Here is a 22,652-nt window from a genome sequence, read left to right as displayed (position 1 = left end):
ACAGTTTTTGTGTGCAGACAGGGAATAGAGTAACATTATAGATCACCCCAGGACAGTCTGTGGTGAAGAAAAACACTGTAAGGACTTTTTGTTTAGTCCTTTCCTACCTGTCATTGCTTGATAAAACATTTCTCCCTTTCCTAAGTGTCCTTTAAATTTCACATAAAGAATGTGTTCTCTGTCAGTTACTTTAATTTTCAGAGAACAAAAGATCACTGTATCCCTGGACAGTATTTCCTCCCCACAAAAAAAGCCAGGCTGCGCTTTTGGTTACAAGGATCAACAGAAATTTATGTCAGCTGCATGAAAACATACTACAACAGACTCATTTTGCTGTGTAGATAGTATGTTATAAAATAAAGGCACATAATAAAAGTTGTGGGAACACCGTACAAATAAAAACCCATTAAATGCTGATTGGACCAGTTCTTCATTTATACTACTGTAAAATGCATGAAATGTAAATTAAGATAATGTAAGGGTACACCAATCTTTATTCATATTTTTAAATATAAAGATGATTTGGGAAGATTTATTAACAATGCACATTAGAGCATTATTTGAATGGATTGTCTGATTATCCATATTCAGTGACTACCCAATCTTTTACTATTAAGAAAGAGCAATGTATTCCGTAAAACCACGTGCACTCAGAATGAGGTTTTTGTGTTCAGAATACAACTTCAATGTTTCTGAGAGAGGTTTACTGCAGATACAGTGACTGTTTGCTTTACAGTCATTTCCCATACGCTTAGTTTCACTGTATAGTCAGTATGTCTTGTCAAGGAAGTGAGAGCAACAAAAGCCAAAGTTTTTTTAATTGTTTTATGCTATTAGAGTAATATAAAGTAGCAGCATAATTTAATTTACATCAGGAAAAAAAGCAGCCATATTATACTTGACCTAAAGATGTAGTCTATATACAGAAGTGTCCATTTAACCAAGCTTAAAAAACCCTAACCTAAAAAAACCTTGATTCATTACACATGAGGTTTTCTCTGGTTTTCTTTTCTTTCACTGTGGAATTAAAGTATAACCCCCTTTGGGAAATGTAGTTTAGCTGGTTATGAGTCCTGGTTTTTGGATCATCCATTCTACACAGTCATGTTACCACTACCAGATACAAGAGTCCAGCATTTTAACAGATACCCAACAGTGATGAATCTCATGTTTTAAGAACACAACACATCCACTCTACTCAAGTCCAAGGACCCAAGTCCTCATGGGTCACAAGGAACATCAAAGCAGTGCAGTACAAAAAATGCTTCTCAGTAACAGGTTATTGAAAAAAACTCCAAACCATCCACCAAATGCTAATATGTATAAGGAAGGCTGCTCCTGATAGAAATTTTGTGAAATGCCAACTTGAAATGTTAAAATGCTTGGTGCAAAAAAATAGGTCTCTTCTTAAAAGCATGTTGGATCCTTCCAAGTCACACCCAGGGTTTCCATCCAGGAAAGAGACGGCTCAGATTTTTAGGGTCCATGGCCTGTTGTATGAGGAGGTTCACCTGCCCTCCCACACTGAGCACTGTTCCCTCTTCCACACCTTTCAGCTTCTCCTGCAGTCTCATCAGAACACGCTCAGCCACCTTGTTAAAACTCTGGTCATCACTGCTGGCAGAATGAAAAAAGAAAAACAGGAACTCTAGGTATGGATGCTAAACAACATGAACAACATCCAGCCAGAAAACCATAAAGCAAGAGAACAGTACAGCAAGAGAAAGGTAAGAAAAAAATGTTGCACCTGGCTTTTCTTTTAGGTTCTTGTGGATCAGTACCAAGTGTGGAGTTCATGTCAGCCTCATCCTCTGGCCTCTGCTGCAAATACAAAGCTTTCAAGGGGTTCATGGTCCAGTCGAAAAGAGGATCATAGAGCAGCACCTACACAGTAAATAAACCTCTTTTTAATTTCAACTATTAATTACAGCTAGTTCTGTTGGAAATGCTCACAGTAACCACAATAGTAGGAGGGTGAGTGTTTTGTTCTGGTTTTTTTGTTTTATTTTTAATCAATAGAATTGGGTTAAAACCTTAGTAAATTATCCAACAACAAAACCGCCTCTGATCACTTGCAGGTATTTGTGTTGTTCATACTTTACAAGTTTTGCCATCAGTCCCACCTCAGCAGTGAATAGGTAATTTTTTAATACACTGCTAGGCACTAAAGAGAATCATTAGCTTTTAATGCACAGTATAACCTGCTTTCAAAAATCAGTTTAATTCTCTTCTTTGTGCCTTATGTAAAGAGGACTTAATTCAATCAGGATTACTCCTGCTGGGAATATTGTACTAGGGCTAGAAGCACTAGTTCAGGGAGAACTGAAGAAAACAGTTCCCACAGAACATGCAAACTGGTTATAACTTTATCAAAGATTATAGGAATTAACAAATCTGACCAACACCACTATGTTCTAATTCATACAAAACACCCTAAATGAGTATGTGGTGCAGTGATGCAAATGAAGACAAAGACAAGAAACTGAAGACATTCTGACAGGTTAAGAGTGAAAAAATGCTTACCTCTACAATAGTCAACAAAGCTTCTTGAGAATTTCTCATAACAGCCATTGTTTTCTCACAGCATCTAGAAAATATTTTACAGTATTTTAGGTTATTTTTGGTAAAATTAAATGGTATTTTTGTAATTTAAATAATGGGTATTTGTACTCTATTTAAAGTTAATTTTTTAACAGGAGTAATGTCTCTGATTTTTTCACTTGGGCAAAAAAAAAGAAATTTAGATATGTAAAACTAAGAGAAGGTTGTGTAGTTCACTGATTATTATTTCTCTGTGGAAAAGAATGACCTGTTTCACTGTCTGAAATATTTTGATATGCAGAATTAATCACTGAGTTAGCACTGCCTGTTAGGGTGGGCCATGATTGGAGAATTGCTTGGCTGGATGAAAACACTGGAGAATCTTTGTAGGGCTGTTTTCCATGAAATGAGCAGATCCAGTAGCCAGGCCATAAGCAATTTCTGAAATCTCCCCAATGAGTTTTGATACCATAGTGGTTACCTACATTCACTCCCAAGCAAACTAAGCTCCTGGAAGGAAGGCCAAACTATCCTATGGGACAGGTACTCCTATGAAAGAGGAATTTGGCCTCCTGTCTCCCACAGGATGAGAACACACACACCAAAGTTAACTGAACATGCTCACAGCCAAGGACTTGTTTATCACTACACCTGTACTGTTAAGCACAAATCAAGCTGGCTGGGGCAGAAACATCATCTGCACCACTGCCTTTGATACTCTTACTTACAGTACTTTCACGACTATAAGGCGCACCCTTTTGACTAAAATTTTTGTCCAAACCCAGAAGTGCGCCTTATAGTCCAGTGCGCCTTATATAATGGACAAAGTTGCAAAATTTGCCAACCCGGAAGTGCGAGCTGTGACCCGAGCCGCGAGGGGGGGCGGCACCACGGGAGCGCTGAGCCGCAAGGCGGGGCAGGAGCGGGTGGCTGCAGCCGGCAGGAGCCGCGTGGGGTGGACAGGACCAGGCAGCCCCCCACCAGCAGGAGTGGCACGGGGAGGGAGGGAGCGGGCGGCCCTGCGCCGCCCCGAGCTGTGGGTGGCCCCATGCCGTAGGCGGCCCTGAGCCGCCCTGAACCACAGCAACCCCGAGGTGTGAGCCATGGCCACCCTGAGCTGTGGCAGCTCCAAGGTATGAGCCGTGGCTGCCCTGAGCCATGGCATCCCCGAGCCACCCCGAGCTGCAGTAGCCACGAGCCGCAGCCACCCTGAGCCCCACCTTGCCAGCCGGGGGTGGGCAGGAGTGCCAGGCCCCACGCACGGGGACGGTGCTTGGGGCTGCATTTAAAGGCTACACCAATCTGTGAAAAATGTTTGCAAATTGAGCACCTGCCAGTAAACTCCACGATCGCAGGATTCCATTACTAATTCGTTACTTTGTTGCGCGCAGCACGGATCTTCATGGCAAAAAAAGAGTGAGCCTTATAGTCCGGTGCGCCTTATATAATGTACAAAGTTGCAAAATTTGCCAACTCCCAGAGGTGCGCCTTATAATCCGGTGTGCCTTATAGTCGTGAAATTAGTGTACTTCAGCTGGAGCCCAACAATCCATGTTTTTCTGAATCATGGTTTCAGCAGTAGTACCAAACTGTGAATTTGACATTCATAAAACTAAACAGAAATTAGAGTCAAAACAAATTGGTTCAAAGACATTTAACAGCTCCAAATATATAGTATAGCTCTGAAAAATACAGTTCTGGAAAAAAAAAATCATTCTGAATCAACGCTTAGCTGTGGAGCCTTTGGAAACACTGAGCCCTCCCTGAATTCCACGAGACAGGGACAATAACCCATTAGCAAGTGAACAGTATGAAACACTGAGCAACAAAAATGAACTTGCAGTTGGTTATACAAATACAAGAATAGGAGATAAACGTTCAGCATTTAGGTTTAAGTGTTAACAGCAGAAATCTGAGACACCTCTCAAGCATCAGAACTACTTAACATGTAACAATCCCAAAGCTGGAAATACTCTGCTGCCTCCTTATCCTTGTGCAATTCAGGAGCACTACTCACCTTCTGAAGACCCCTTCCACTCCAGTGATACCCATCCCATCTACAATGTCCCTGGTTAACCTGAATGGAACAGTCTCCGGTGTGGGAAGGATTTTGCCTTGCTCAAAAGCAACCCCTAAATAAAAGGATAATAAAAGTTTTTAAAAAAAGTTAAAGCAAAGAAAAATTAAGGTTCTCTTGCTGTCCCACTTACCCAGATCTATATGTACCAGTTCTGCTGTTTGCTCATCTATCAAGATATTCTGAACATGTCTGTCTCCAAGTCCAAGAATGTAGCCAACTGAAACAAAAATATAAGTGCTGAAACCATGACATAAAAACCACAGAAAGCCAAAGAAGCATTATTGGTGTAACTGTAACAGGTGAAAAAAAAAATTACAAGTGAGAATATTTCTTCCTCCACAGACAGATATTGCCCAAGGAAAGAGGAAATGCCATTCTACAAATCCAAAAAGAAAATGTTGACTGAATGAAATTGCAAAAAGATTATTCTCATACAGATGTGCATTGTTTTATTTACTCCACAGATTTCTTCCCCATTTCTACTTGCAGATCAAAGTTTATCAAATAATACTGCAGCTTTCAAAAAAAAAAAATTAAAAGCAACCACACCATAAAATCAGATTGTTATTATTATTGTAATTATTATTATTATCATTAGCAAACTACTCTCAACAAAACAACTTTTGTCTAAGTTTTAAAAATCTCCAGTGATCCAAATTATAAGATAATTCATGTAAGCCTATTTCAGTGCTTTACTGTCCTTAAATGTAGAAAAAAAAATCTCCAAACTACATTTCCCTTACTGCATTTTACACCTGTTACTGTTTTTATCAGCTGATGGACATGGACAGCAGCAGTATTTCCTACAAAAATTTTTCATCTGAATTGTACTAAACTGCAGATTTACTTTTTTTTTCAGCAAAAAGGGAAACCACAAACATGTTACCTTCTAAAATGGGATCTACTGCAATGTATACCATCTACTAACAAATGTCTTCCAGAGACTCAGTACAGAACTGAGCCATCAAAAAAAAATTCCACAGTATTAACATTTAAGTACTTATTTTTCTTTTTTATGACAGGAGAATCAAAGGAAATGTCCTACAGCTTAAATAACCATTTCAGGCATGGATAATAATGTCAGTAAAAAGACAGTGAAAGATCGAGCTTTTCAATTCACCTAAAGCACCAGAGGTTACACCTGAAATGAGTAAATGTTAAACCAAAATAACAGAAATAAAGTCAGGTAAAAAAACAAAACAAAACAAACTACCAGAATCTAAGAAAAAAATCAAAACACTATATAAACAAAGAAACACAGAACTTCATTCTTCCTTCTGCAGCAAAAATGGGGGTCGTGGAGGAACAAATCAGAAATCTTAAACTATAAAAATAATGCTGATGTTCTTGCTGGCCTTTTTTGCCCCCTACTATGCCTTTTCTAATATATGACAAAAGCAGAAGAGCCAGTATGTCTGAAACGGTATAAACTCTTTGGTTGGGTAACCTAAAAAGCCACTATAAATAATCCAATACCTATAGAAGATGTAGCCACACTGCGAGTGTATGCCAGTCGTTTTTCAAACCACACAGCTGGGTCCACGAATTTCTCCATGCAGAAATACCGGAACACAGGTTGAAATTTCTCACAGATTTCCATGAAAATTTTGTATTTCTCTTCAGAATGTTTCTTTTGGGCATCCTTTAAACACGTAAGAAATGTTTTACCCATGACTAACTGCTTCAGAAGGAAATGACCCCTTCCTTTTTTCCTACCCACCTCCCGTCCATCAAATGCTGTTCTCACTTCTCTTTCTTAGCTAAGAATTATTGTCTTTTTTTTGCAATAATTATTAATGCACATATCTGTTTTACTAAACAATTCTATTTTCATACACAACTCAGAAGCCAAAATAGTGCCAAAAACCACATTCCTGTTTCCTTGATGCAACAGGTGCATGTACAGTAATTTCACAATTACAAGCCGCACTGATTATAAGCCGCACTTCCGGGGTGTCGGCAACGTTTCGTTTTTCCTCTATAAATAAGCCACGCTGGACTGTAAGCCGCACTTTCATTCGCAGCAAGGATCCGCGTGCAACTTTCACAAAGTTGTCATTTAGTAACAGAATCGCGGGATAGAGGGGTTTACTGGCTCGGATCGAGGCCGTGCAGACTCGGATCAGCCCCGCTTTTCCCCTGCAGGGGCCGTGCGAGCTCAGATTGGTCCCGCCTCCCCTCTCTGCCGGGGCCGGGCCAGCTCAGATCGGTCCCGCTTTTCCCCTGCTGGGGCTGTGCAGGCTCGGATGGGCCCCGCTTTTCCCCTGCAGGGGCCGGGCCAGCTCAGATGGGCCCCGCTTTTCCCCTGCCGGGGCTGGGCGAGCCCAGATCGGTCCCGCTTTTCCCCTGCAGGGACTGGGCAAGCTCAGATCGGTCCCACTTTTCCCTTGCGGGGGCTGTGAGGGCTCAGATAGGCTCAGGCCGTGCGGGCTCGTACTTCTGGGTTAGTAAATTTCTGAACCTCATCAACATATTGGTTGCACCTGATTATAAGCCGCTCTTTGGATTCGGACCACAATTTTAGTCAAAATGGTGCGGCTTGTAATCATGAAATTACTGTATTTATTTTATAGGCATGTGTAGGTAAATGGATCTCTTTAGAAGACTCTTTCTTTGCATTCTGTTCTGGTACCTCTGCTTTTCTGATGGCCTCATGTCACTGTGAGAAAGTTGTTCTCACTCATTCCCATGCAAAAGCTCCACAAAGCCAAAATTAAATATACAGTAAATTCACGAATACAAGCCGCACGGAGTATAAGCCGCATATCTGGTGTGTTGGCAACATTGATGTCTTTGTCAATAAATAAGCCGCACCCGGAATATTAGCCGCACTTTAGTTCGCCGCGAACTTCCACAAAGTCGTCATTTAGTAACACAATCGCGGGATTGCCGGGGCTTACTGGCTTACTGACGACCTCGGAAACATTGTTTCCAAGTGAAAAAAGACACACCCTTTATTTACAAGCCGAAAAAGACAGGAACAATAGTGTGGTCATTTTGCGAGCATTCCCAATGGATCCGCGTTGCCTTTAAACAGCCGCTCAGCCGCGCGGGCAGGCAGCTGAGCTCCGAGCGGAGCCACATCTCTGTGCTGGCACAGGAGCGGCCGCTCTACCCGTCGCAGCCCCGCGGGGCGAGTGGCCGCTCTAGCCCTCGCAGCCCCGCGGGCTGAGCGGCCGCTCTAGCCCTCTCCCTGCGAACCGAGTGGCCGTTCTACCCCTCTCCCTGTGGGGAGAGAGGCTCCCCCAGCCCTCTCCCTGCGAGCCCAGCCAGCCCTGCAGCCGCACAAGACTGAAAACACTTTAAAAAGTACAGAGAAATATCACACACTTTTATCGAACTGCTGAGGTAACTCGCCGAGGTAACTCACCCCGATAACAGCCCCCGCCCCTCAGTAACGCCGCCATCCACAGGCAGGCAATAAGCTGTTCTCTGATTGGGTCATCGTCGGAACAACGGGAAACCATGGATTTCAAACTGTTTCGGCTCGGGACTGGACTGGTATGATACTAGGTAAGGGCAGATATCACATTTTTGTTCATAAATTAGCCGCACCCAAATATTAGCTGCACTTCCGGGTTTCCACCAAAATGTTTGTCTAATTGCTGCGGCTTGTATTCGTGAAATTACTGTACTTTTATCCTGTTACTACTACAGCAATTTGAAAGGAAACAGATTCTTGCACAATTTTGTGTATATAAATTAACAGGTATACTTGTGTGCAATTCTGTAAACTGATGGTGAGGTGATCTGTGGAACTGAACTGAAAGTCTGAGTATCTATTCATTCCATGCCACTGGTCACGTTCATTATTAGATATACCAAAAGTATAGTACATAGTTCTCTGTAAATTACAACCCTCCCACCCCCAGTAAATATTATGAATCAGCTATTTTTTGGTGTTTTTTTAAAGTTATTTGGACTCACCAGCATTATTTTATGACACTGATAACTGGAGAAATCCTTTGGCCTGTACCTCTTGTGAGCTCCTTCTTCAGCATTCACAAGGAACTCTCCGATGGGAGTTGTTCCTGAGCACCACTCCAGAACTCCACTTCTCTGGGAAAGGGGAACCACCTGGAAAAGCAGAACCACAGAGGGGATTATACATGGGGGAAGGTTATGCACACTAAACTATGAATACACACTCTGCAGAGCATGGGTGTATGCTTCTGTTTGTTTAAAAAGACAAGGTGAAACCATGCAGCTGACCGCAACATATCTTCTAAATACACATATATATAAAAATCCACTCAGATTTTTTCTATCTAATAATTGCAACGTTTTTCTAGCCCAGAGAACCCTTCCCTAGACATATCAGCACAACCTAATGATTAGCTACTGCTGCCTGTTTCCTTCAATTTTCTTTTCTTATGAAAGTCTCTTTATCTGTAATGCAACACCCACTCTATTTTTCCCTGCTGTCGTTCGTTTTTACACACATAGAAACCTGAGTGTTACTTGAAAATTATTCAAAAAATGAGACACTAACTCTATCTGAGAATTCTTAAAACCACGCTAGCAATTCAGATAAACACCTTTAGAGAGTCCAGAGTGCACATTTCTCATTTGTCAAAGAGAAGAGCTTATACTTCGAGAGTACTTATTCAGAGGTCACCTTCAGAGTTACTATTATAATCCCAAGTACATAAAAGAGAAGCAGGAAGGAAAAGTTCCTGTTTAAATACATTTTCTGCATTCACAATAAGAATTTAATGCAATTCTTATTCCCAATTCCAATACAATTTGGAATCATACTCCCAATTCCAAAAAAACCCAGTTCAAATTCTGCATGAAAGACCCAAGATGGGACTTCTGAATTCAATTGTAAGGAATAATGCAAGATTAGAATTAATTATTAATTAAGGAATATCACAAGGCAAATTAATGAGAATTCATAAACAAACTTGTATGCGCAAGTTTAATGACTAGCAACTTAAAATTTAATGACAGTGCATTACCTAATTTCTTTTCAATTACAAGTTCATATAAAGAAATCTTTGAAGAGTACAGTAATTTCACGATTACAAGCCGCACTGACTATAAGCTGCATCGCCGGGTGTTGGCAACATTTCGTACTTTGTCCATACACAAGCCGCACCCAATTATAAGCCGCTCTGTCATTCGCAGTGAGGACCCGCGTGCAACAAAGTTGCCAAATAGTAACAGAATCGCAGCATGGCGGGGTTTACTGGCTCAGCTTGGGCCGTGAGGGCTCGGGGTTGCCAACGGGGCCAGGTGGCCCAGCTTGGTGGGGCCGCTTGGGGCCGGCTGCCGCTGCTGCTGGGCTCGCTCGCCCCAGCCCGGCGCTGCGGCGCAGTGGCAATAGGGCACTGAGCCCGCCGGCACCTGCGGCGGTGGTGAGAGGCGGGAATGGAGCCCCCCCACTCCTGCAGCGGCAGGAGGGGAAGGAGTCGGCTGGCACCCACGGTGGCAGCGGCAGGAGGGGACAGGAGCCCCCTGCCTCCCCCCGAGTCGGGGGGGCCAGCAGGAGGAAGCCCCCCCTGCCTCACCGGGGCTGGGCTGCCTGAAGGAGGGAGTCCCCCGTCTTCCCCACCCCCCGCGCTGCCTGCATGGAGCCAGAGCCAGCTCCACCCGTGGCGCAACAGAGTAACCAATGTGTAACAATCACGCAGTCCCGGGTTTTACTGGCAGGTGCTTGGCTCGGCACCCTGGCTGGCACTTCTGGGGTTGTAAATGTCGGAAAATTATTCACATATTAGTCGCTCCTGAGTGTAAGCCACATTTCCAGTGTGGGAGCAAAATTTTAGTCAAAACGGTGCGGCTTGTAATTGTGAAATTACTGTATTTAAATAGATATTGGGCACCAAGAAATTTATTTTAATGATTTGAAAAAAATTGAATTGTGATAAATATATTGTTTATTCCATACCTTAAGGCTCAGTGACTATTTCAACAGCACATAAATAAAAATCCTTTTATATTGCTTTTGGGTTAAAAAGAGGAAAAAGGGGAAATATGCTGTATTTCTCTGCTGCCACAGCTGTTCAGGGTTACCTTGTATCTTCGGATATTTAATTTTCTCTTTCGTGTTTCAGTGTTTTGCTGGAGCAATGTATTGCACATCTGGAAAACTTGTTGCATGACAGCATCTTGTCTCAGGTCATCACGCCCCTTCAGCATAAATAGAAAAAGCAGTTAAAAAACACTTCTCAGCACCATTTCTTGCTCAGCAATAAAAAAAATATTTTAAAAATTGCACAAAACACAAGTTTCTTTTCCACGATATCACTTGCAACATAACGTAATTAATAATTGTTTTTTCCTCTGTATTTGGTTTTTTGTTAGTGCTCAGCTGCTGAAACAGAATCATCATTAACTTAAATCACCACCTTTCTCTTTAGCAACCCAGCACACAGTGAAGCAGCATCAGTTGGCACTGCAGTTCTGATTGCTGGATGCAGATCTAGTGATTCATGCTTCTCTTTAAAGCTTTCAAAACTAACCCATACTTAGCACCAAAACAGAATTCTCCCAGCAACTGCCCAATGTTTGCATTCAAAGAGAGAATGAAATCAGCTGAGTCTAAGGAGAAATAAATTCTTTTAGAGATTTTTACTTCTGTGAGCATGCTTTTGATTGTCTCTGAATTGCAAATACTTTTTTATATGGGGAAGAAGAAAGGAGGTATTTAACACAAGATGTTGATGGTTTTCATTTACAGCAGACTTCAGATCACCAGCCGAGACATGACCAGGCAAGTCTGGTAGTTGTCAGGTAAGCTACTGGGTATTAATTACATGCACTGCTGAAAAGCAATTACAAACTTATTTAATATCATTACATTATTTATATTATTTTTTAATACTTCACAATTTCATTTATTAAAGCATTCCTCAACTGAGAAAACTGACAGTGAAGTGTGAAAAGTCTGCTCATGGTAGAGAAATGATACATGAGAAAACTGACAGGACAACTTAAAAAAAGAATTCCAGCATGCCAACTCTCTGAGATGTCATTACAACTGACAGAACTCACCTTAACCAGCTGTCTCCTTTCTTTACCATCTGATCCTACACAATCTATTATTTTAGGCAGATTCATGCCTCCTGCTAAACGAAATTCTCGCTTGAAAGAACTTATTGTAACCAGATTTTCATATTGTCCTGTGGGATCCACCTGAAATTAAAAATATGTTTCAAATGAATGTAAATATTACTTCCATTTCACTCAGACAAAGCAGTAATAAGTTGTTTGCAAACTTCATTAGCACACTATATGCTAAATATTAATATGAGCACTCCATCACCTACAAGGATAATACCACAAAGGCTAGGAAAATATGCTGAGCAAAGGATTTTTTCTGATTCTTCCTTGTTCACCTCATTGGTAGTGGGGACATGGTGCAGCAGACTTCTACTAAACAAGCTGTGACACAATGTTAGCCTGTCCCAGCTAGCACTGTCCCAAGAAAATGCTCATGTGTGGCTGGGGAGCATTAGGCTTAGACTAGGCTGCAAATGAACCCCATCTACAATTCCAAACCTGCTGCAGGGTACAGGATCTGTACCTCAACCACCTCCTGTATCCTCACACCCCAGAGCAATACTGCCCCAGGAGGCTACATCACAGAGCTGCAGCCATCTCAGTCAGTCTGTACTGGAGAAAAAAAGCAAAGAAAAGAAGGATCCAGTTGCACAAAGGAGCAACACCTGGGGCCAACCGGAGCCTACAAACAGATGTTATTTAGCATGGGTGGCAACTTCTGGCCTCTGAAGTCAAATGCCTTAAAGCATTCCCTTACTTACTCAGCCTTACAGACATAACTTAAGGGATTTCAACACGAGGAATTCTGGCTTTGCAACATTTAAATTTAGATGCCCAAAAAGCAACTCCTGAAACTGCACAGTTTCCCAGGTGGAGCATGTGGCATCAAGAGGTGCCTGTGCACCCATCCAGTCAACTTCTTATCCAATGGGAATGGATCATTCCCCATTACTGAATGGTAAAAGCAGAAGAGGCAAGTCTATTGATTCTCATAGCTTTTGTGACATTCAATGCCTCCCTGAAACTCTGAGCTAGCACCTACAACACACAAGATTCACACTCCCAAATCTCCTGTGTGCATTAGGTAGTTCACTACGATATCACCTTTTGATAATGAGAGACTACTCAGAGGTGACAGTGGCAAACTTGTCTTTGTACAATAAACCACTATCCAGCACACATAACACCTGGGATCAAGGTTTTCTAAGAAAACCATCTCACCCTGCACCTCCCACCTGACAAGAAAGTATCCCCATAGGTGGGCCTCTAAAAACCATGGGAATTGGATGAAGAGATGACTGCAATTACAAAAGTTTGAAGATGATTCTATGATTCTATGATGATGGTATCATAGTGTATATTTTTTCAACTTCAGTCACCTTAATTTCCATGGTAGGAACAGCAACATCCTCCAAGTTTTTCAGCTTAATAATTGGTTGGTCAGCTGGAATACTTATTCCTTCTGTAATTAAGAGGAATTAATATTTTTAAATTCAGAGCTATAAAAATACACCTGAACTGACAAAACCCAGCTTACACTGCTTTTGGGACCCAAAACCCCACTGCATACTTTTACTGAGCTGATGAAGATGACCACAGGACAACTGGTGATTTCTGGAGTTCCATACTAAGGGTCTGAGCCCTACAGTGCAAGTAATTATTGTGATTTTTAATTCAGACTGCATTCGATATCTATCAAAAATAGGACACTATGCAAATGTATACTCTTTTATCTAAAGTACCTCTTTTAACTAAACATCATTACTTAGAAGTACATTTTTTAATCTGAGAAAATAAAAGCTATCTTCATTATTAAAACAAAAATAGTTTTCCCAAGACTTACTTCTTTGAGATTTCCATGGAGTAGAATCTAAATTTGCTAATGTGATGTAAGCATCACAAAGTGCTTCAATGTCTCTAACCATAGCAGGTCTTCTTGTCCTTACGATATTTATTATAGTGCTGGCAGCTTCCATTCTGTCCTAAAAAACCCCAATGGAAAACAAACATCAGATCTTGTAAACTACATTTTTTAACATTAAAGATGCATCATAACATGCAGTCAAGTACAACTGAGATATGTCCTATGAAAACAGAGCAAACTGCAGCAATGGACAGCCCTTGACCTGAAATAATTGTAAGAAAAAATTCTGTACTGTCCAATCTGAGATAATGAGTAATATGAAATACTATTGCTGATGGAGAAGGAGCAAACCTGTCTACACAAAGTACAAAAGACATGCAAAAATTCTTCAGAAAAAAGGACAGGCAGGTTTTTAGATGTTCTTCCACCATCTGCCTGCTTCTGTTATTGCATCCCCGCTGAAGAAAAAATTCTCGTATGCAAAAGACAGAAACCTGAGCATGCATTCCTTCTGTGCCTGGCTCTGAGAGACTTAGTTTAGCATAATCCCACTCACAAGGGGGAGATCACAAAAGAACTCAGACCTACAATGATGCGGGAAAGAAGGGGCAATACTTTAGATATGGGATGAAAGGTTAAACAAAAATTAAGCAACAACAACATTAACATGAAACCTGAGCTCAGTATTGTTTATCAGCGTGGCTTTTAACATATCAAGGACCAAAAGACAGACTGCACAAGGCAAATTGCTTAGATGGAACACGTCACCACTGAAAGCAAAAAAATACCCAATTCAGTATGTACTTTCAAAAGTAAAGCCTCTCAAGACTTTCTTGCATCTAAAATGCCTTTCACAGAATGACACATCAGGGACTTTTATCACAAGAGTCTGCAATAATCAGGGCTATTTGTGGCATAAAACAGTACTTTGTTCAACACTGTAATGATTTCTTTCAATTATAACTTCCTATGTATGCACAAAAGGGGGGGTTTAATTATTAAAAGCACTGTTTCCCTCCTACTGCTTCTTAACAGAACACTACTGATGAGCTCTATACTGAAATATGCCTTTACATGGTGTGCTTTTTCATTTTTTAACAAAATTCAAGGATTTAAGGTGATTAATAGAATAGAAGTTTTTGTAGTCACCACATCAAGCTGGGAGATCTCTTTTGGTGCATTTTTAGTTAACTTATTTCTTCTTATTGCATCTGGTTTTGTGAGGAGTTCATCTTTGTTAGCATTAGCCAAAGCTAATATTATAAACAAAGTATGATGTGGATGATCCAGTGAAATTCGAGACATTAGCTGCCAACAAAAGAAAAGATCCCATTATTGAAAACAGTACAGAAGGAAAAAAACAATACTTAATTAACATTATTAATTCTTTTGAACTTCTAAAATTCCTAAGATGAAGTAAAAGGTAATACTTAGAAAGCATTTCCATAACTGAAAAAACATTCAAAGTAGATTTCTATAGCTGCATAAAACTACTGTAATACTACAAAAAAATCAATTAAGTTGTTTTTTTAAGTTAAGAAATGAGAAAAGTCCCCAATCCTCTTCCCCCACCATAATGATTTGGCATGACTTGTTTTTAATACACCCTTATCACCTATGTAACTTGCTTAGCTGTAACTGCTCAGAGGAAGGTGGATATTGTTTAGAAACACACACCAAGCCCATCAAGGTATCTTTAAATAAGAAAACAATAATTACATTATTCAGAACTTCGTGAAATCCTAAACCACCCATCATCTTAGTTCCCATCCGAGCAGCCAGCTGGTACATCAGAGGCAAGAACTTGTATGAAGGGATCTTCTGTGCGTTTTTCTGTAGCAGAGAAAACTCAGTTAGAGAGCTGTGCTAAACTCCTAACAAAAACTGTAATCATAAAATGTATTTTTTTTTAATTAAGAAAAATCATAGCTGTGTGAGCAAGCAGTAATTTAGTGAGTATCACATCATCTTGGCCCATGTCTCCTAAAATGCTGCAAGTCCTGCACAGGAGAAGTACTACCTTCTACTCTATCTTTCATAGCTTTCACCTAAAAGTATACATAATATGAACAAGAAAAATGTACCTAAGGCTACTGAAGCAGATTCCAAGGTATGTGAAGAACAAGGTGACCACATGAGTCTAATCATACAAACTTAACAAATTAAAATGCTAATTAAAGTTAAACTAAAATGCATGGAGAACTACAGGTCTCACTGATGAAAAACTAACTGATAAGCAGTGATAACTGAAAAATGCAAGTTTTTGGGAAAAGTTAAGGAGCTACATAATTAATTTTCTAGAAATACAGGAGGAGAAGAAAAATGGATATTTATTTGTCAAAGTGTTAGGAAAAAAAATGGAGCAAACATATACCGTCATCATTTCATTGACTCTATCAACTCCAGAATTTTCAAGCCATAGGGAACAGAGTCGGAATATCCACATATCATGTTCTTCTCCACTCAGTAAACAGCTGATGTAGTTCTCCACTGCTTTACACAAGAAGCGTTTACGATCCTCGGTCAGGGCTTGTATTGCCCCTTCATCCAGCTCAAGTTCTCGCTGAACCTTCACTGTGTATCTATGTGAACACATGTCATGTTTAAACAACAAATTATTTCTTAATGGACTTACAGCCAGGCTTCCCTAGGTCTCTCATTTACCAATTTAACATTTTTTAAGTTGTTCTGTATGCACAAGCACAGTAAAATAAACAACTAAGAAACTGTATTGTGGGAGCTACTCCCTTGCTGTATGTGCACACAGACCCACTGCTCTAAGGAAACTTCCAGTGTTCTGTCTTCCTGATTTAATCTCAATACTGGTACAAATGTGAATATCCAGTATAGATCATTTGTGTAAAGACTTCAGTTTCCAGCAGCTGAAGTTCATGTTTTTCTACTCACTTGCAGTTACTTATTAAATCCTTAAGAATTCCGTAATAAATTTAATTCTACTCTCTCACTAAATGTGTAACACAGAAAAATCCCAACTCATTTATTTACACTATGTAACATTTTTGTCAAAAAAACTGAATAGATCCAGGGAACAAACATGAATTCCAGGCCATGATCATCCACACTGTGTCCCTGGCTCAGTTCTGGCTATCCATCACGTGCCTAGATCATGTCCAGACACAGCTGAGAAACCGTTCACAACAAGCACTATGGATCTGGCCACTGCTTTGTGGAGAAGGGAAAATGCAGCTGTAGAGATGTGACTTGTTGCCCACAGAGAGTAGAGTTGGAGCCTGTGGCAGCTCCCTACTATCCAATCTCCACCTGAATGCTCACCTGTTGGTCTGAACTCTACGCTCCCTCATGAGACCGACCTCCTCCTTGGCCTTCTTCAGCAGGGCCTGCTTATTTTCAAACTCTGAGGATTTCATGTAATTCTCAATTCGCTGGTACTGATTATCAGAGAAACGAGCCAAGGAGAGGAAAGCCTTCATCTTTCCTTTCTTCAGCTCATCACTGCTGTCTCCACTGTGGCTTGCAGCAATTTCCACAGCCTAAAGGAGAAATTACAATAATGGTAAGATTAATAATCAGATAAAGAGTGTTGCTTAACACTTGATGAAAACTCTATTATCACAGAAAAATGGGCTGGAAGGGACATGGAGAGCTCATCTTTTCCAACTCCCTCCCTGCTCAGGCAGGGTCATCTGCCTGAATAGATCATTTGATATTTATAGTGATGGAATAAATATGCATACTGTAACAGGCTGAGTAATTTTCTCCTAAGTGAATTTAATCTTTGAGAAATGTTTCGGTGCAAACGGTCAAAAAAGATTATCCTGTATGAAACAGCTTTAATAGCCATACAGGAATTTTCCATGCTTATCTATTGCTCACAGTAATGAGGCAAGGCATTTTAAAATAGTCTTACAGCCTTATATCACAAGATGGTGAGAAAAAATGGAAGACAGTCCAAAAAGTGGCAAAAGTAAAGGAAATTATATATATGCAAATCATGGATTCAAATCATGAGCGAAGAAAGCATACAGATAGCAACATAGAAAGGCAACTATGTTGAGTTGCACAAATTAGCATGAAATAAAGAAATGCAGAGTGGAGAAATATTAATACAAACATTTCTATTACTGGGTAAGAGTTAAAAAAAAAAATTACAGTACTTTGAAACAGTAGAACAACACGTTGCAGCATTTCAGGGGTGACTTTATCACTGTCTACAACTCCCTTAAAGGAGGCTGCAGCCAGGTGGGGGGTCAGGTTGTTCTCTCCCAGGTAACATGTGGTAGGATAAGAGGACATAACCTGAACCTTGAGATGCACTGGGGGGGCTCAGGTTGGACATTAGAAAGAATTTCTTCACAGAAAGGGTAATCAGACACTGGAATGGGCTGCCCAGGGAGGTGTTGGAGTCACCATCCAGGGAGGTGTTTAAGGAAAGACTGAACTTGGCACTCAGTGCCATGGTCTGGTTGACACGGTGGTGTTGGACTGGAGGCTGGACTTCAGGATCTCAGAGGTGTTTTCCAACCTAACTGATTCTGTCGTTCTGTGAAATACAATGGCCATACTGAAAAGCTGGTGAGTGAATAATCTGCCCTGAGAAGGAAGAAGTAGGGATAGGGAACAAGAAAGGGAAACTAGACTAGTAGCTGTAATCACTGCGCTTCTAAGCTAATAAAAGAGGTTTCACTGTCATTTCTACAAAGCCATACCCTGAACATTTAACAAAGTTACAACGTTACACAATACAATGTGAAACCATAATATTTATATAAGAAACCACATTTTCAATACAGAAAAATAAAGACTGCACTGAAAAATCTACTTGACATTTTAACACTGTATTTTAACACTGCATTATGTCAAAGAAAGTACATTTCAAAGACTGGATGCACCTTTTCTAAGTATTTCTGCATGATGACTGTAGGGTTTTCCAAGCATGTTTCTGCTAACCAGGTTCCACAGAGCCTCAGGCACTCTGTATACATCAATTTCAGGTGAGGATCTTTCTCAACCTTTGAAAAATAAAGTTTTGGGAAATAAGAATTAAAGAGAGGGACGCATCAAACAAAAACATCTTTTACCTATGAGGCAGGAAATTTCTGAAGCTTTTAAAACCCTGAATAGAATTCAATCACTGAGGCCTATTACACATAATGCATCTAGAGAGTCATTTTCCATACACATCTGCAGTAGTCAATAACCTTAAATCACATTCACATTCTATTTAATGCTAAAGGAGAGTGCACATTTTAAAATACCTGATAGTTTGAATAATCAAAAGCAGAATAAACCAATGACAAAATGTAATAAAATTTTTTTTAATTCACAGCATGTTTTCAGAATTGTATTTTGTAATATCCCCATTTAGTCTGAAACACCACAGACTGTTACCATAGGTAACAATCAGGAACCACAATAACCATGTATGATCATAAAATTCTTCAGACAGACTTCTACATGCAAACTTGATTAAAAGTGTTTTGAGAAGATGATGGAGCAGGTTTCTCGAGGATTTGTCTCCAGACTGGATGTTCAGCTTTAACTTTAGAGTAGGATAAGTTTGCAAAATAATTCTAATATAGACCACGTGACCAAGATGGCAACACTGACGGTGAAATATGTATGTGAACATCCTAAGTTGTGAAAACACAAATCCTCTTTACATGGAGAGGGTAAATGTAAGGAAAGACAAAATTTTTGGAGAGCCTCATCAACTGACTGATGGAGAGATTACAAAAGAGCAGCAACTCTTGATTTTGCCCTGGTATGTATAGAGAACTTGGCCCGTAATAATCCAGTTTTTCTGAAGTGTGATATTCTTTAAGAACATAAATGGATTCAAAGCAGACATCTTTCATCCTGCAGAAATTCTCAAAGAATGCCAGCACAGAGAAGCATAAAGTTATGGACATAAAGGCATTTTTACCACATTGGTACAGAAAATTAAGTTCTAGTCAAGTATTTGTAGACCATATTGTAACAAACATCATCCTGAGGGATCTGTAAAAGCTGCATTGATGGGCCAAGGCCAACTATATGAAGTTCAACAAGGTAAGTGCCAGGTCACAGCAACCCCAAGCAGTGTCTGGGAAGATGCCTGGCAGAAAAGGATCTGGGAGTGCTGGTCAACAGTGACTAAGCATGATCCAGGGTGTGCCCAGGTGGCCAAGAAGGCCAATGGCATCCTGGCCTGGATCAGCAGTGGTGTGGCCAGCAGGAGCAGGGCAGTGACCTCCCCCTGTGCTGGGCACTGCTGAGGCCACAGCTCCAATCCTGTGCTCAGTTCTGGGCCCCTCACTGCAAGAAAGACATTGAGGGGCTGGAGCGTGTCCAGAGAAGGCAACGGAGCTGGGGAAGGGTCTGGGGCACAAGTGCTGTGAGGAGCAGCTGACGGAGCTGGGGGTGTTCAGCCTGGAGAAAAGGAGGCTCAGGGGGGACCTCATCACTCTACAGCTGCCTGATGGGAGGGGGTGGCCTGGTGGGGTCAGCCTCTTCTCTCAGACTACAAGCATTGAGACAAGAGGAAATGGTCTCAAATTGTACCAGGGGAGGTTTAGATTGGATATTAATCACTAAAAGGATTGTCAAACACTGGAACAGGCCACCCAAAAGAGTGGTGGAATCACCATTCCTATTTAAAAAGGATTTGAAAGACACGTACACATGGTGCTTAAGGACATGATTTAGTGTTGGACTATGAATAATGAATTTTTATATTTCCCAATCTTATAGACTTTGCTAACACACGGTTTTTTGCTTTCAGACATTTTGAGAGCACAAACCAGATTAGCATTTAATACTGCTGAGGGGCTTTTAATTTTCCTCTATGGGAAAACTGAAATTCTGAAAGTGGAATTAGGATCTGAAATAATTTAAGTTTCTACATTTATGTAACACATACCTGAAACCAATCTGCATCTAATTTCTTTATCATTGTTTTAAGTATATTCAGAGCAAGACTCTCTTCCTTTTTAGCCCAGAAAACCTGAGCTTCTTCAAGCTGCCATTCACAAACTCCATTCCCATTTGGATTGTGTTGTTTGATTTGAAACATAGCTCTTTCTGGAAGCTAAAATTGAAAAAATAATAATGAACAATTCTTTAAGTAAAATATCTGTATCTCATGGAAAGTTTTGTTTTCAGATTCCATCTCCCTTTTCTCTATTTGGGCAGCATAGTCTGTCCATCCAATGCTAAGAATTTATTTGCAGCAAAGATATGAAATTATTTTTCTATACACTTGCAGAAAATCCTGATTTGCAACAAAAATAGACTGGATTCAAACCTCACAAACTCTAAAATAAAACATCTTTGTTTAACATTTTAAATTGGAGGTAGAGAAATTCTATAGTCAGTACCGACTGAATTAAGGGATTTATAGCTTGGCAATTATTATTACATTATTACATGCATTACATACATTATTACAGACCACAGAAAAATAATTTTAAAGATGACATCACCATACACTAATTCTTTTGCATGCCAACATCTTCACACAGATCACTGGTAAAGATCCATCCTCATTACTTAGTATCACTATAACAGCACGAGGAGCAAAAGATGTTTTTAATAAACTTGAGGATCTTACAGGACACTCAATGCCACAGTGTTGGTGGCTAGGCAGGCATGAGACAAAAACATCTGAAATCATTCTCCCAAACAGCTTCAGAGTAAAGTGCCTCTGCAAATTCACAAAATCAAAGACAGGTTTTCTACTGATCTCATCACTATTCATAAAAAGAGTTAGAAACTTCCTGAAATGAAAGTCTAATTTAGTTTCGTATATATGAAGTGTTAAACACCTTTCCAGGTTCTGTATTTAGCTGGAGCTATTTTGTGTAGAGGTCCTTGGAGGATATCATTACTCTGTAAAATCTTGTGAGTTACTCATCCACATGCACCACCAAGAACAAGGCTGACTCAGAGCTTAAATGCATCAGCAACTGAAAAAACCGCAGATACTGCAAATCCTAATAAGTCATTCACTGAAAGAGATTTACCACAGTGCAGTGGTGTTTTGAGAGTATGAAACTTTGAAGACAACACTAAATACAGAGATGCAATGAAGTTATCTCTGCAGTTTTATTCTGGAATACTACAGCATATGATGCAAGTGAAAGTTGGATATGTAGAACTGCACCAAAATGAGAAACAAAGCTAAAACAGCATTCTTCACTAAAAATGTCATTTTTGTATTATCTACCTCATTCAGTGGCTTACGCTTATGAACAAAATTTAAAAAACATGCCTATAATTACAATTTATTAATAAATTCTACATCATTTAAGTCTCAGATTGATTTATTGAACAAACTTAGAATACAGTTAATCAGTACTGTTAAAAAATGACGTTCTTTTATAAATTAGAAAAACTAAATGTCTGTTTATGGTCTTTCTTGAAATTTATTACCTGAGTATTTTTAGCAGTTCTTGCCAATCTAGAGAGCTCCACTAAATGTTTGGTCAGGAGGTCTTTAATACATTCTCTTTTGGTATTTTCACTCTCCTTTTCAAGCAAGATTTCCAAAATTACGGTGCGCAGAGCCATGACAGGTTCCTGGAAATGGAAGTCACTGTCTTTGAGAAGCTGGGACTGTCTCTGCCATTTCAAATAAACGTCATTCAGCTGTTGAGTAGTAACAGATCTGCAGTTGTTCCCAAAAGAAAGAAAACTTGTTATTAATTCTCACTAAATATCAGTGAAATGCAAGATGACTAAAAAGTATTTAGGAACAATATTGACGGTAGTAGAGGGCTATGAACAAAATTATTCAAACTGAAACAGCTTTCAGTAAAGCTATGGATGTCATTACAGAAACGGAAAACAGTTTTAGAAAAGAAACTAGAAGAGGAAGACTCAGTTACTTGAGTAAACCAGAAGCTAGGAGAAATGACTGCTACCTTGGAGTATGTGGAAACTCAATATAAAGGAAGAAAACAATTATTTAAAACACAGTGTTGGCATAATATCAAATAACTCAAACTAGGTTGTGAATTAAGCCAGTCTGCAAATAAAGAGAATCTAAAATTGTCTTCGTGTAGTGAAGCTAGAATTCTTGTCATTTTCAATATGAAGTTTGAGATGCTGATGAATAAAATCTATTGAGGTCATATTAAGTTTTGTGCTATGCTTGATTACTAAAAATCCTGAAAATTGAAGAAGTTGTGTGAAACAATC

General features: G+C 39.9%; 1 protein-coding gene across 2 annotated transcripts in view; it reads right to left on the bottom strand.

Annotated features, from left to right (window-relative positions):
* Positions 1-264: 264 nt before the first annotated feature.
* ATM (ATM serine/threonine kinase) overlaps positions 265-22,652 on the bottom strand; it is a 59,841-nt gene continuing 37,453 nt past the window's right edge. For both annotated transcript variants that reach the window (XM_033051876.1, XM_033051877.1), the window contains 18 exons: positions 21,885-22,119; positions 20,374-20,541; positions 18,365-18,484; positions 16,788-17,005; positions 15,868-16,075; positions 15,213-15,326; positions 14,643-14,801; positions 13,473-13,611; positions 13,009-13,091; positions 11,621-11,761; positions 10,640-10,756; positions 8,549-8,698; positions 6,098-6,263; positions 4,752-4,838; positions 4,559-4,673; positions 2,524-2,587; positions 1,748-1,884; positions 265-1,614 (listed from right to left, as the gene is read on the bottom strand). In XM_033051876.1, the coding sequence (XP_032907767.1) occupies positions 1,434-1,614; positions 1,748-1,884; positions 2,524-2,587; positions 4,559-4,673; positions 4,752-4,838; positions 6,098-6,263; positions 8,549-8,698; positions 10,640-10,756; positions 11,621-11,761; positions 13,009-13,091; positions 13,473-13,611; positions 14,643-14,801; positions 15,213-15,326; positions 15,868-16,075; positions 16,788-17,005; positions 18,365-18,484; positions 20,374-20,541; positions 21,885-22,119 (2,602 nt within the window). In that variant the 3' untranslated portion in view covers positions 265-1,433. The remainder of the gene's footprint in view (positions 1,615-1,747; positions 1,885-2,523; positions 2,588-4,558; positions 4,674-4,751; positions 4,839-6,097; positions 6,264-8,548; positions 8,699-10,639; positions 10,757-11,620; positions 11,762-13,008; positions 13,092-13,472; positions 13,612-14,642; positions 14,802-15,212; positions 15,327-15,867; positions 16,076-16,787; positions 17,006-18,364; positions 18,485-20,373; positions 20,542-21,884; positions 22,120-22,652) is intronic.

Source organism: Catharus ustulatus, chromosome 2 (assembly GCF_009819885.2).
Source record: "Catharus ustulatus isolate bCatUst1 chromosome 2, bCatUst1.pri.v2, whole genome shotgun sequence".
Taxonomy (NCBI): domain Eukaryota; kingdom Metazoa; phylum Chordata; class Aves; order Passeriformes; family Turdidae; genus Catharus; species Catharus ustulatus.
Note: the sequence above shows the minus strand (reverse complement) of the source record. Positions and strands in the feature narration are given on the sequence as shown.